A 15,839-nucleotide genomic window follows, 5' to 3' on the forward strand; every position below is an offset into this window, starting at 1 on the left:
CGAACCGTGTATCGATCGAGCTTCCTCGTGATGCACATGACCAAAATGTCGTCCCACGTTTCGACCGGGACGCCTAAGTTGGCCAGTGCACGGACATGCATGTTCGCATCGTCTATGCAACGATGCAAACTTGCGTAACTATTAGACGCAACTTGTTCCGCGTCTAATATTGCTCTAATATGGGACTGAACAACAATTTTTTTATTGTTGTAGCGCTGCTCCAGAATGGACCAAGCGCGGGAAAAGGAATCATCAGCTAACTCTAAGCCACTGACTACACGATTGGGTTCTCCCTTTAGGACTGCCAACAAGTATTGGAAACGGGCGATTTGAGAAGTTTCGCCGGCCATCGCGACCAAGAAGCGTTGCGAAAAAAGGGGCCAATTTTGGATGTTGCCCTCAAACGTGGGCAACTCCAACCGGGGCAATTTGATTGCTATATTTGATTGCGGTATGGGTGATTGCGGCACAGGTGTAATGGCGGATGCAGCGACATCTACCGGCGGAATGCCCAATTGCGGCTCCCGCACTCTGAGCATCTCCATACATCGCTCGAGGGCGATAAAATAGTCCGTTTCAAATTTGTCGATGACGGACTCAGAGGCCCGAGCCTCCGCTTCGTCCAGCTCGTCAAGCTGAGCTTGGACCGATTCGAACTCGGACAACAACGGTTTAATTAACTCAAGTCTGATTTTGAGCATGGAAATGCTCAGATCTCCCTCCAATTTGTTTGCATTTTTTGTTAAGCGTGAGCGAATACCTTTACGCGTTTTCCGATGCTCATCAGCCATCTTGTACGCGGTGAAAAGGGTAAACAAAGGACAATGGACACGGAAAACACAAAATGGACGCTGGCGACCAAAAATCACAGCAACAACAGAAAAATGCTAATTACGACCAACCTGGCTTAGACGACGTTGACAGACCAGCTCTGGAGGATTCGGCTATCGAAGGACCAAATGTACAGACTCCAGGGATGTTCAACTCGAGAGCACCCCGGAAGTCGGTTTCGTAGAAGCTCGTGGTAAGCGTGGGCGGGGCTGGTTTCCTCCAAGGGATCTACAGGTCGTCGTCTGCGGTCTGGTCTCTGCTGCTGTCGGCTCGGCTCGATGTATATCTCTCTCTCTCTCGTACAGTGTGCGTAAGTGAGGGTGATACGGGACAAAGGCGGGAAATTGAATAGTAATGAAAACAGGTTATAATTCTGTTTGTAAGGTAACTGTATTTTATCTATATATATATATATATATATATATATACCCAGAGATCAAGCAGGGGGCAAAAAAGGGGGGGGGGGGGAGTCCGACTTGAAATTAGCGCGCACGTGTTCAAGAGGTTATGATAACCTCACTCAACCACGTGGCTACGTGATCTGACTTCGACGAAGAGAGACCAGGAATTCCTCACTTCTCACCGGACGTATACTGAAGCTGTACTTCCAGTATCGTCTGCCGATCAAGGCTGAGCTGATCGGGACTCGGTGGTGGGAACCAACTCGGTAGCGAACAGAGATGTTCACTCGACCGACGCGGAAAACGAATAGGAGGCGTGGACGCGCGCTCTGCGCCGATCTCCCTCCAAAACGGCTCCTTTGGTCGTAACGCCACGAAAGCTGACCATGAAGACTTGGTCGGAACAAATCTTTCTGTCAGGCAGGCGACGACTCACTGATGCTACATTATTTTTTAAATCACCTAAATCAGAGAAATGTTATAATAATAGAAGGGTAAAAGTCGGAATTCTCGACAGGGCGGACCCTTTAAGCTCGGAAGCGAGGCTCGGTCGACCCGCTCCTTCTTGTCATTGGTTGCTCTTTGCGAGTACTTCAGTATTGCCGTGCTATGAATTAACTCCTTTTACGTGATGAAATACTCCGACATATACTGCCTGGTTCGCAACCACTGACTGGTTCAACTGACATATACTGACTGGTTCAACCGTCCGAAATCATATGCGAACCAGGCAGTATACTTTAGAGTATTTCATAAGGTAAACGTCGAATTTTGGGTATTGGGTATTGGGATCCTAATGCAGGCCTTTAAACATATAGAAAGATGTTAATAATCTCATGGATGGCGCGTAGAACCAAAGCTGAGGCACTGGCCCTGATGGAAAAACATGTCGAACACACGAATATTTTTCATATTGCTTTAGACAGAACTTTTATGTGATTTTAGCTCTTACCACACTGTAAAGGATAATGAGTGTCCAGAACTTATATTTTATTTTATTTTTCCAAATATACTTGAATGCATGCAGGCTCTTATTATTTTATGTATTGTTCATCAAAACCTCTATAATTCGAATTATGTCATTACGAAACAAAAAAAAAAACGATCAATATCAACAGAAATATTTATTTTATATAAGACCCTTGTAATCGTGCTTCATAGATACGATTGAGAGATGGGGAATTAATTTATTCATTAATTCACTTGAATTTGGCCAGCGATCACATTGATATTTTCAATATTTTACCATGAAGTAATCAATATTGTTTCTTCGACTTTGATTTCAAACCAGGCGAGGTTGTTAATCTGTTATTTTAACACTACCATTCTCTGGTCGTCAAATAAAATGGTACTTTGACAATCAAACAGTTAAAACACATGGCTGTAAATTGCTTTTAGTTTAGACCATATCTCTGATGTGGCGTCGGACGTTCCTTTGACACTTCAAATGGTCCGAGTAGTGTTTTTCGGGAAGGAGACTGTCATCAATGTCCGGTTCATCTTCAGCTGAGCTTTCCGTCTCCATCCACGACAGTCCTCATCCACTGGTGCAACACATTTGAACCCGCCGTCAGTTATAACTATTTACAAGTTTCACTAAATGGTTGCCTGATACGATTTGTCTTTCTCGTGTGACACTTCTGAAATTGTTCAACGGGATTCGAAACGTCGAAACTGGAGTTAAATGGAAATTTGGAGGTGAAGATAGAAGTTTTACTGGATGATTTAATTTGGGAGAGTGAAACAACTGTTAACTCGCTTCCAAAAGCGTGAGACTCCCTGCTACTGTCGAAGATAATTAACAGACATCTATTGTCTTAGAATCCAGCGATCCTGAGGAAAACATCTATTTAAAATATATATATATATATATATATAAATCCACCGGTAAAGTGATAACACTGTTAAGATATTACAGGCGTTTTAAATTACATTATATTTTCCCTACATTATATTACCCTTTGTTTCGGCACTAGTGATTAAACTGCCCTGATAGTAACTAGTACTTGTGATTGAACTGTCTAACTAGTAATTTGTAATTTCAATTTATATATAATGTAACTAGAAACCTGTGTTTATAATTTGAAACTTGTATCTTGTATCTCAAAATTTGTAGACACATCTCGTCAGCAAAAATTGCTATTTGGAAAATAAAATATAAGTATTTGAGCATCATGTTTATAATTTTTGCCAACTCCTACCCGTCCCCTTACATAACATAAATAAACTTGTGTATTTAAAATTCTAACTACAATTTTTGCAACATCTGCCCCCGTGACAGTTTACATAATCAACTTGAATTGCAAATATACAATTTACTGCAGAAACACACACATCTTTGTTTCTAATAATGTGAGAAATTTCATTCTTTGATTTTTAATAATGTGACTGCCCAAGATGACCTTTCTAAATGGTTCCCCGCGTTTGCTCGACATGATCGGTCGTCACGCCACATCCTTATGCATAACGTATACTCCTGGTATTCTAAAATTTATTTTTTTGAAATCTCCACACTTGTCCACGCACTCGTAAACCGGAAGTAGTATTTTTTTTTAAACAATATTTCATTATTTTATTTTGACCTTTTAAATTACTTTAATCTTCTTGATATTTATTGTGTATAATAAAGATAGTGATTTTAAGAAAAAATAAAAAAATAAATCACCAAATTAAATGAACCGGAAGTGGGATTTTTTCCTCTTGGAAAGGTCAAAAATGTTGTGCCCATTATCCTGCCCACACCCCTGAATGTATCAAGCCGAAAATTTATATTTGTATTCTTTATGTACTAACTTAGAGCTGATAAGGTTTTGGTCAGAATTTGTAATCCGGAAGTAATATTTTTTTTTAAACAATATTTCATTATTTTATTTTGACTTTTTAAAGTATTTTAATATTTTTGATATTTATTATGTATAAAAGTGATAGTGATTTTAAGTAATGAAAAAAAATTTAACAAAATCCGACAACCGGAAGTAGAACTTTTGTCGTGTGCAAGTTTCCATACATTTACGCTCATTATGTATCGAAAATGCTGTCTTGGCTATTAGTATTTCATAATGCTGCCGGTATGTGTGAATGTGTCTGTACGGTTCAATATAGAATTTTGTTTTGTGACTTGCTTATATTCCTCTAATAAATAGATAAAGTCATGGGTTGGTCACACCCAAATTTTATTTATTTATGTACATATATGAGACTTTTCATCCCAATCCGTTGGGCAGCTTTTGAGAAAATTGGTTCTAAAAACTTATAAAAATAGAAGACCTATAAGGGAAGGTACCACTTCCGGTCAACCTAAAATTTCGGAAAAAAACCACAGCGTGATGATATACAATTCAGTGACAGATAACACACACACACACGTACATTATTTAAAAACCATGAATCGATTTAAAATCTCGAGTTCGAATTTTTGTGTTTATAAACGGAAATAAATTGAGTGAGCATTGACACAATGCATTTAGTATAATATAATATTATAGATAAGAGTTAAAACCAGTATCAACAATCCTTCTTCTATTTTCAATAGTCAGTTGTTTTTTTGTGCGGTTTTTCCACTATCATTGAAATTATCTTGAAGAAAATACATTTTTCAGTTATTAATCAATTCTTATGAATTACTTTACTTTAAATTTTATTCCTTTTGAGTGCAAAATATGCATGGAGGATTTGAGTAGTCTTATTTCGATGATCTTATTTTAAGTTTCAAAATGTGTTTTATTTGTGAGAAGACGATTATTTTAATATCGGATGAGTGGTTTTTTCCATGCGGTTTTTCATCATTATTGTAAAAACAAGTTTTTCTGTGGTATAATGTCATATCCGTGTAAACAATCTAACGCTAGCCCTTTAACCCTAAATTCGTTGTAAAAAACTCAAAAAACTGTTTTTATTCCTGCAAAAGATGTGAATATCGCATTAACAATTCAATTATTTGAAATTTCAGAAATCAAAATCCCAATACCAATACCAATCCAGACACAATATCTTTGTTCAGATTGTTCATTTTAGCCATCGCTCGTAAATATTTTTGGTTATTTAAAAATTATGTTTATTATAAAATTGATCAATAGAGGATTCGAGGGAAAAATAAATTCAATCTTCTCAATGATTGAGAATAAATAAATAAATAAAATAAACAAAATAACTAAACGTTACTTTGTTTATTTAAACCTTTGTTTGGAAAATTTACAGTTTTATTGATTATAAATAATGACAAAATATAATTATTAGAAAATAAACCATTTTACAATTTTCACATATACATATGTAGGTAAGAGAAAAAAGAAAAAAAATAAACATTAAAAATAAAAAAGAGATAAAAATAATATAGTACCAATTATACTAATAAAATAATGATATTAATAATAATAACATTAATAACCTAGATTATTGTTATAATAATTAACTAAAAATAATAATTAAATTCAAATAATGCAAATTAGTACACGTAAATAATTAATACATACATATACGTATGTACGTTTCAATGCAACAGCAGGGTTAAGATATACTTATCTATAGTAATAAAACCACAGAACAACAGTGCTCCTAATCATTCGCTACTATTCTTTCCGATTGGTAAGTCTAACTTTATTATGCTCAGCACTTATAGTTATATTGTCTAATTTTCAATGTTTTTTTTTTCAGGAGAAATCTAAGAAAATCAGAAACAAGATGTTCGTAGTGAAATCGATGTCCGATTTTGCTGCAAAACGGGTGGAGTATTTGTATGATGCCATGCAACAAGATAAGAAATGCGACACCGGTTTTACTGTCCGAGGCCGAAAGTATCTTAATTCGAATCCAAAAATATTTAAAATCCAAATTGTTTTGTCAGTTTAAAATATAATTTTTCATAATTGCAGCTTCCCCGCGCACTTGGTCGTCCTAATGGCGTGCAGCGAATTCTTTGGGACAAAGGAAGGTCTAGTGGAGGGGATCTTTTCAGATTTTGACTTCGAGGTTATCGAAGCAATCCTGAAGTATTGTTACACTGGAGAAATAAGTAAGAGTTCATAAAAATCAAATAAAATCAATTATTTTCGTCTTCAAATGTAATCATCTGAAATTTAAGGTATCGACGAAAATCACGTTGAAAAATTAATGGAGCTAGCCAACCGACTCGAAATAAAAATTCCAAAGCAATTTAAAACAGTTGATCTTTCAAACTGTCTGGAAGTTTTGATATCAACGGAAGATTCCGAATTAATAACAAAAGCAATGGATTTGACTCTGACTAATTTTGAGACGGTGAGTGTTGATTATATAAAAAATTTTCTTGAATAGTGATCGTAAGTGAAAGTAAGAAGAGGTTTGTAAAAATATGTGTCACTTAAATATTTTTCAATTCCACTTCTGTTTTAGCTGCACAAAACTCAAGATTTTCTCAATCTGCCAGCGTCCAACGTGATCGAAATCTTGAAATCGGACGATTTGATCGTGCCTTCAGAAGAAGACGTACTCAATGCTGTGAAATTGTGGGTAAATCATGATGATGCGAACCGTAAAAAAGAATTGGCACCGCTGATGAGATCTGTGAGGTTATCCCTGCTGCCGTTGGAGGTATTTGAAATTAAATGAATGTTACAGTTTAGTGATAAAAATAATTCGAATAATGTGTTATGTTTTCAGTTTCTCGTTGATGAATTAATCACGTTACGTCATTCGTGTGCAGAGTGTATTACCCTAATTAGACAAGCAATTATGGATAAGAATGATCGATCTTTCATCCAAAGAGAGGCCCCTCGTATAAAAAAGGAAAAAATAGCACTGGTTGGGGGAAATTATTTTGATGTGAGAGTTTTATATCACAAGTATAATATTTTGATTGTATTTTAAATTAATTACTTTATTGTAAAATGTGTTTTCAGGTGGCAAGTACCATCGATATATTTGACGGACAAAAGAAAAGTTGGACTCTATCCAAAGACATTGGAATTCATAAAATAACTTTTGCGTCCGTCATCGTGAAAGATTGGATCCTTATAATCTGCGGACGTGATTCTTCGAATAAAGCAGTGACTTCAGTAACGTTTTCCAGTGTTGTGAAATACCTGCTTATAGAGATCGGTACCAAATAACATCAATAACAAATTTATTTGTTTTCAGGTGGAATACATTGATTTGAAAAACGGTCAGAAACATCCATTGAAGCCATTAAATCAAGCCCGTTGTGAATTCTCAGCAGTGACACTTTGTCGCGATTCATCTACGGATGTCTACGCCATTGGTGGTTATGGAGATGGCTTTTTATCTTCGGTAGAAAGGTGATTAAATTGCAATCATTTCATCAGATTGATTAAAAGAGCAGTTAACGCTTATTTATTTCGATTAGGTGGAACAGCAAGACTGGGGATTGGAAGATCATCGCTCCATTATTGATGGCTGTTAGTTATCATAGTGCTACTGTCATCGATGACAAAATCTTTGTAACAGGCGGAATTGCGCGTGAACATGCGAAAAATACGAATAAAGTGCAGATGTATTCAGTGGAGACCAATTCTTGGACTTACAGCGCTCAGATGATTCAGGCAAGACATGGTCATTCGGTGAATATCAATTAGTTTTATAAACAACTATCGCAAATAATATGAAACTATCCAAATTAAAATTAACTAAATTTTGATTCCACCATTTTAGAGCATCGCATTCAAAGGGAAACTTTACGTCGCTGGTGGAAATACAACAATACAAAAATCTTTTATTTGTTTCGACAATGTCGAGCATTACGATCCGAATGCAAATGTGTGGACAGCATTCACCAAACTACCGAAACTTGCATCCGGAATCAGTCTCTGCTGTTTCCAAAATAAACTACTTTGCATGGGTGAGTTCTTTTATAACTTAATTTGATTTTATAGGTCTGAAATGTAGAATTTATTTATGGTTTTGATTTTTAGGTGGACGTGATATCGATAATTATTTCAGTGATGTTTGGGAATACGACGAGACGAGGAAATCCTGGAAAGCTTCAAAAAGTCTTAGCAAAGAAAGATATAATGCGGTTGCACATGTCATTCCGTATGATTCGATTATTTGACCGACTGCAGTTTTTTCTATTTTTTTTAAATAAACGTAACATGAAATAGTGATTAAATGTATTTAATGTATACTTTTTGTAATATTTGAATTTTTATTGTATCTAAATTTTTGAATAAATACATAATATGCAACAACTTCTCAAAATATATTTTACTAGCTGTATAACCCGGCTTCGCTCAGTGTTTATAAAATAAACCGCTTAAACATGACTAAGCTAATAGTAAACATTTAATTAAAAAAAAAAAATTTAAAAATTTAAAAAAAAAATCAAAAAAAAAAATTTAAAAAAAATAATAAAAAAAAAATAAAAAAAATAAAAAATCAAAAAAAAAAAAATCAAAAAAAAAATTAAAAAAATCAAAAAAAAATAAAAATCAAAATTTTTTTTTGCCTTCTAGGGCTTCGCCCTCGGCGCCCCCCTGAGCCTTTGCCTTCTAGGGCTTCGCCCCTCCACGCCCCATGAGCAATTGCCGTTTAGGGCTTCGCCCCCATGATCAGTTGCCTTTTAGGGCTTCGCCCCTCCGCGCCCCCATGATTAAATGCCGTCTAGGGCTTCGCCCCCCCTAGTTAATGCCTTTTAGGGCTTCGCCCCCCGCGCCCCCAAGATTAATTGCCGTTTAGGGCTTCGCCCCCCTTAGTTAATGCCTTTTAGGGCTTCGCCCCTCCGCGCCCCCATGATTAAATGCCGTCTAAGGCTTCGCCCCCATGATCAGTTGCCTTTTAGGGCTTCGCCCCTCCGCGCCCCCATGATTAATTGCCGTCTAGGGCTTCGCCCCCCTTAGTTAATGCCTATTAGGGCTTGCGCCCCATGAGGCTGGGCCCCCCGGGCCCCCTTCGGGGCCCCACGGGGCTGCGCCCCTTGTGGCGCCCCCTTTTGAGCCCCATGGGGCTGCGCCCCATGAGGCTGGGCCCCCCGGGCCCCCATTCGGGGCCCCACGGGGCTGCGCCCCTTGTGGCGCCCCCTTTTGAGCCCCATGGGGCTGCGCCCCATGATGCTGGGCCCCCCGGGCCCCCTTCGGGGCCCCACGGGGCTGCGCCCCATGTGGCGCCCCCTTTTGAGCCCCATGGGGCTGTGCCCCATGAGGCTGGGCCCCCCGGGCCCCCTTCGGGGCCCCACGGGGCTGCGCCCCTTGTGGCGCCCCTGGCGGGGCCCCATGAAGCTACTTGCGCCCCCGCGGGGGTGAATCCATTGAATCGAAAAAAACAAATCGGCGCCCATGGATCGAAAAAAAAAAAAAAATCGAATCACGTGTTCGATGACGTCACCGATCTACGGACGACGACGACGACCAAGGATACATACAAAGTCTCTTTCCAAATTATAGATTAGATTTGTCGGTGAATATTTAATGTTCATTTATCGATTTATGTTATTTCTTACATAAATAAATAATATTATCCAAATGAGCTGATCAATAACAGAGTAGCCAAAATCAAAAACATATATTTCATATCTTTAACTCATGATTATAATTATACAAAATTAATACAAAAATTTATTCAATTCACGAATTTTTATACCTACTTCATTTCATATAATTTTTCTTGTTAGATAAAATGATTTTAAATTCCTAAAATTAATTCAAATCGATCGTATCAACATTTTTCAATAACTAAAAATAAAGAAAAGGCAGACTCGTTTGTTAATATTGTATATTTCTGAAGATTTTAGCACATGGCGCTGAAACTTTTATTTTATTAATATGTTTCTATTGTAAAATTCGTTTCAAAATAATGTAACCCCGTGAATTCAAACGATTTTATAGATTTCCGCCCGTTTATTAAATTGCAGTTATTCTCAAACGATTTGTAGAATTGTTTGTCACGTTCTCTTCGACGAAGTCAACGTTTATTTTTCTCATAAATAAACAGTTTTCAAATCCTTTATGACATTTTTTTTAATGCTAGCCCTAGTGATTCTCCAATAATTTTTTTTGATAATTAAATTTTTTTGTGTTTTCAATGATATTTCACTGATTTTAAGGTTGTTTTTACACTTTTATTTAGTTAAATAATATTTTTATGGAATAATTCTATTGGATCTATTTTCAAGCGATCCATCTATGTATTCAGTAAGTATCAACAATTTCAAGAAACGTTTTTCAATTCTTTATATCTTTTTTTTATTTTTATATTCTCCTATATTATTGATTCAAAGTAATCAAAATATTACTTTAACCCTTTCTAATCGTATGTTCTGCAAGCCCTGTAAACTCTGCAAGCTCTGTACTTGTTATGTCTAGCTTAGCTACATATGTACATATGTAGACACGATCTCAAATCAAATCCATTTAAGATAAATCATGAATGAAAACTATTTTTTTAGTATCCAAAATCAACAAGTGAATTATGTACATATTTTACATTTTTTAAAGATCCAGAATTATTCTCAAACTGTCTTCTTAATGTAACCATATAAACAATTTCGTATATAATTCGAAACTCGTATCTTATAACTCAAAACTTGTATACGTAAATCTCGTCAGCACAAAATTACTATTTGGAAAATAAAATATAAGCATTTCCGAATTATGTTGATAATTTTTGCCAACTCCTACCCGTCCCCTAAATTTTTTGCAGTTTCTGCCACCGTGACAATTTACAAAATCAACGTGAACCGCAAATACATTTAATGCAGAAACACGCACATCTTTGTATCTAATAATATGAGAAATTTTATTGTTTGTTTTTTAATAATGTGATTGCCCAAGATGACCTTTCTAAATGTAGCTGTATACATATATATTTTTTGTTAAACGGGTTATATTGCAAAAGTGAATCGCTACCATGATAGCCGTCGCTACGAAAATCGTTTTTTACGAGATTTTTTTTATTATCGACTGTCTAGTCATTCGCGCAATAATATTTGCGCAGTTTTCAGTACCCCGAATTTTCATAGCGACGGTTTGTTTTTTTATACTTCTTATATTTCTCAAAAACATAGATTAAGTCATGGGTCGGTCACATCCGATTTTTTTTATAATGCTAGCACTAGCGACTGACAAAAAAATTTAATAAATACATTTTTTTGGGTTATCAATGATTTTAAATTTGTTTTTCATAATTTTATTTGGCTTATTAATATTTTTAGGGGATAATTCTATTGGACGAATTTTTAATCTATGTTTTCAGTAAGTGTCAAAAACATCAAGAAACGTTTTTCAATTTTTTATATATTTTTATATTTTCTTTAGTATTTATTCTATGTAATCACAATATTTCTACTTGTGTGTAGTAGAGCTAGGCTCTACATGGCTCTGTAAGTTCTGTAGTCGTATGTCGAGCTTAGCTCGACACGAACTTCAAATCCATTTTTAAGATAAACCATGAATGAAAACTATATTTTTTTTATTTATTTTTGTATTCCAAATCAACTATTGAATCTTTGAGAACACTTTTGGTTTGTGTTTTAGATTTTTTAAAGATCTAGTGTTTCTCAAACTTTTGTAAAGCGTTTTTTTTTTCAAAAAACAATTATTTTATGGGGGCAAAAAAATTGATTGTCCTAGAATTATTCTCAAACTGTTTTCTTCTTAATTCAACTACATAAACATTTTCAATTCAGTGATTTTGAAACTTTTTCATTCAAAAAATACTATTTAATCATTAATGATTACGAGACGTCAATAAATATTTTTTTGTAAATTACGAAAGTTTAAGACCAACACGTTAAAATTATGATGTTGAATTCAGTTTTTCAGTTCAGTTCAGTCTTTTCCAACTTTTAATGTGTTCTTCCTCTAGTTAATAAGACATTTCTGATAACTGTGTATAGATATATTTCAATAACAACGGCTTCTGTTACTTGACTTACATTTTATTTGTACCTATTTCATTACCAATAATTCAATAATTTGGGTTACTGATTTGTTTGATTAATTTAATTTTAATATTTTAAATATCTTTTATATTTTCATTACTAATATTTTTATACGATGGCAAGAAAATATACGTAGAGTAAGGCGATGATGCAATCGCGCAACTTGAGTTGATGGAGAATTATATGATATTATCGTCCTCGATTCAAGATAATACAGGCTAATTTTCAAATTTATCTTGGGTACCAATACAATACTAATACAATGTAGCGAACCACATCCATGTAGATCCACAGCCACAACTATGGTTAAAAAATCAAGAAAAGCGAGATTGAGAAAATCATTTTTTTCCAATCTTTGGCAAATATGTAATTGATTTCATTTAATATTAAAATAACTAAATGTCCCGGTTTGGATCTGGCAGCCCTAAACATACAACTTTATTTTAATTCGTGTATTAATAACGGGTGACCGTCACCGCACCGAATGTTAAAAAATCGAAAATGTTCGTTTACTATGCATACATATGAAAAACGGTTAGTATATATATATCAGTGGCGTGCGGTAAAACTCCCTCTCCCTCCGTCGTACATCCTCACTTAATTTGCGCGAGCAGGATACAAGAGGAACAGGCTTTTCCTCCCATATCCTACGCGCGCACATTAAACAAGGTTAAATTAAATTGCATGAAAAAAAGAAAGGTAATTTCACCGCATGCCACTCATATATATTATATAAACATAGTACCGTTTACCATGCACCCTTTTTTTTATCTTTCGACTTCATATCTTTCGATTTTCGATCTTTGCCTTCCGATATTTGCTTTTTCAATCTTTTGACTTTCGGTGCCGTGAGGTAGACCCATTAATAATATACAACTTTATTTTAATTTGTGTATTTAATTCCTTTCCGAAACCACCCGCTGAAATCAACGGGCACAACAATAGTGATTGACATAAAGAGAGGCAGTATGCGTTATCGAAGAGCTTAGGACCAAAATATATTTAAAAAAAAGTTCATTTGACAGAAAAATGACAGTTCGAGATTCAAAGCAATGAGGTCATCACGATTGTGTCGACGAACCTAATCGTCAACAGTTCGATCGTAGTTATTATTTATTACTATGCCAAATATATATTTATGACAACCGCACGCCGTATCGATCCGCAATGTCTTGTTATACACAATATTACAAGGATGACGCGTCGGTGACCGTGTATGACTCCGAAGATGTCGACAATGTCACATTCTACAAGATCAGAGTCAACATCAACAAGGTAACATGGACGCTGACACACAGATATAAAGATTTCGACGAGTTGCATTCTAGATTAGTAGTGGACCACGGCGTTACCAAAGACCTATTGCCGCCAAAAAAGGCCATCAGAAACAGATGTCCCAAGTTTATAGAGCAGCGTAGAGAGGCCCTTGACACGTATTTGAAGAGTGTTTTCAATTATTTGCAACTTACAATGCCTAGAGAGTTCGCAACTTTCCTTGAATTTCCACAGTATGATACACTTTTCATATTCCAACAACTCGCATTGAAATTCTTCATCGAAGGCGACAAACTTTTAGCGAGTGGAGAATTTTTTGAACTTTTTGCAATAGAGGTACAATCGACCATTCATTATTATACACATACATCTGACGAATATTGTATTATTGTATCCAATGATATTTTATTTCAGCTTTTTGCTATAAGTCAACGTTTAAAACAGGCGTGTTCGTCTTTCGAATTGGCCGATAGGAAGTATGACTTTAGTCACGTGCTAGATTTCTGCTCCCAGTTGAAGAAGTTGATTGTTCGAGGTGAAAGCAAACATCTTGGGAATAGTAACATAATTCCTAACACGTTGGGTATTGACATGTCCCCGTTCAAAACTATACAAAAAATTGCCGTCTTCGACTATCCGATGCATATGATTACTTGCACAGGTAAATGCATATAAAAGTTTTTGTAATGTTATGGATTTTTGATATTTATATGATTACGTAACTTTTTTTGATCATACAGGGACACTAAGAGACACATTGAAATCTTTACATGTGAATTTTACTGAAGCTAATAAAATAAGTGATATTGTTCTGTGTGATTTTGTACATAAGGAAGTTTCCGATGATGACAACGACAATTTGGTATGTTTCAGACATTATTTAACCCTTTGAATGCTGACCAACGCCGATCGGCGTTTTGCCAACAAGTCCATGGGCCTGAAAAACACTAACAGGCGTTGTATTTTAAGCATGTACAAAGTAAACAAGAATACTACCCGCTAAGCCTTTTCAGGTAGCATTGAAAAAAAAATGCATTGAACATGGTTCGTGTAATCCGTGTCATTCATTTGTCAACGTTTATAAAGACTGGTTAACACCGGAATTTCTGAATTTATAACCATAGCAGAATTTTCTGATGGAAATCCCCAACTGCTAAGACTTTCAACAGAAAAGACGTCGGCACTCAAAGGGTTTATGTATTTTTATTTTATCTTTAAAATTTTAATTATTTTAATAATATTTTTAGATATGGAAGGAATTGCAAGAAGTCAATTTTGGATGTAATTATATAATGGAAATAGATTCGAGCATAAAATTGTTACCGAAGCTGCAAACATTGACGATGCGTCAAAATAAATTAACGGACATTTCAAATTTGTCTAGCTTGCCTCAATTGTCGTATTTGGATTTGAGTGAAAATTTATTTTCAAAGTGTGAAGATTGGCATTCGAAATTGGGAAAGATATCCACCATCAATTTGTCGCAAAATAAGATATCATCGTTGGCCGGCTTCAGCAAATTGTACTCGTTAGAAAATTTAGATCTTAGCTGCAATGTTATATCGGACGTGGAGGAGGTCCAACATATTTGTAAGCTGCCTTGTTTGGAGAATTTGAGATTGACTGCAAATCCGGTCGCCTCGGTGGTGGACTATAGAGTGAAAGTCATCGAGCAATTCAACAACAGGATGAGTGACATTTGTTTAGACAGTGAAAAGCCTTCTGAAAAAGAATTGGACACGGCTAGGGTCCTCCAAGCTCTTAGGATTGTCAAAGAGGGCAAAACGCCTAATTTTTTCAATAGTAATGACCATGTGTATTCGACGTTTACGGCACAGGGAGGTAGCGGTCTTTAATCACAACTGATAATCACTCTTATCATTTTTACTAACGAACGATTGATTACACATTGATTGGAACGCTTTTGAATAAAAAATTGTTACTCTTATGATAATACTATATTATATTATATTACAAACCCATTCTATTATACACAATTAGCTAGGGAGTAGGAGGAAAAATGCGCGATTGTTATTGGTCAATTCAAAATACCCAGGAAGTAATGACTTGCATACACTCTATGTGTAAATTCTAAACTTATGACTTGCATACACTGTATAGCATTCAAAATATATATAAAAAAATGTCACAAATAAAATAAATTATATGATATGTGTATGCTTATAATGCGAGCACTTTTGTTCCGTATTAGCACTGCGCAATGTGCACAGTGTGCGTTGCCTTTCTGTATGCACCAGTGCCGGCCTTACATCCAATGGCGCCCTCGGGCAATTTTTTCTAAACACCCTTAGAAAAAAATTTCGCCTTTAGCACTCTAATCTAAAATTTTGTATGGCTTTTGGCGCTCTAATTTTAAATTTTAGAGCGCCTTTGATGCATCGTGTGGCGCCCTCGGGCGCCGCCTGACTCAGCCCGCCCTAAAACCGGCACTGGTATGCACTAGG

General features: G+C 35.8%; 2 protein-coding genes across 3 annotated transcripts; both read left to right on the forward strand.

Annotated features, from left to right (window-relative positions):
- Nucleotides 1–5,734: 5,734 nt before the first annotated feature.
- LOC143910385 (kelch-like protein 25) lies at nucleotides 5,735–8,419 on the forward strand. 2 transcript variants are annotated; one of them, XM_077428831.1, is made up of 10 exons: nucleotides 5,735–6,025; nucleotides 6,104–6,243; nucleotides 6,313–6,488; nucleotides 6,603–6,800; nucleotides 6,870–7,031; nucleotides 7,109–7,264; nucleotides 7,347–7,504; nucleotides 7,573–7,768; nucleotides 7,878–8,064; nucleotides 8,138–8,419. In XM_077428831.1, exons 1-10 carry the CDS (start codon nucleotides 5,913–5,915, stop codon nucleotides 8,275–8,277), a joined length of 1,626 nt encoding a protein of 541 aa, XP_077284957.1. In that variant the 5' UTR covers nucleotides 5,735–5,912; the 3' UTR covers nucleotides 8,278–8,419. The 2 variants fall into 2 exon arrangements, with proteins under 2 accessions (XP_077284957.1, XP_077284956.1); XM_077428830.1 differs by having other exon boundaries at nucleotides 5,809–6,025; nucleotides 7,573–7,786.
- Nucleotides 8,420–13,086: 4,667 nt separating this feature from the next.
- Nucleotides 13,087–15,416, forward strand: LOC143910524 (nischarin-like). The gene is made up of 4 exons (XM_077429032.1): nucleotides 13,087–13,710; nucleotides 13,789–14,035; nucleotides 14,115–14,236; nucleotides 14,622–15,416. Exons 1-4 carry the CDS (start codon nucleotides 13,267–13,269, stop codon nucleotides 15,228–15,230), a joined length of 1,422 nt encoding a protein of 473 aa, XP_077285158.1. The 5' UTR covers nucleotides 13,087–13,266; the 3' UTR covers nucleotides 15,231–15,416.
- The last annotated feature ends 423 nt before the right edge of the window (nucleotides 15,417–15,839 follow it).

Source organism: Arctopsyche grandis, chromosome 4 (assembly GCF_051622035.1).
Source record: "Arctopsyche grandis isolate Sample6627 chromosome 4, ASM5162203v2, whole genome shotgun sequence".
In the NCBI taxonomy this organism is placed as follows: Eukaryota; Metazoa; Arthropoda; class Insecta; order Trichoptera; family Hydropsychidae; genus Arctopsyche; species Arctopsyche grandis.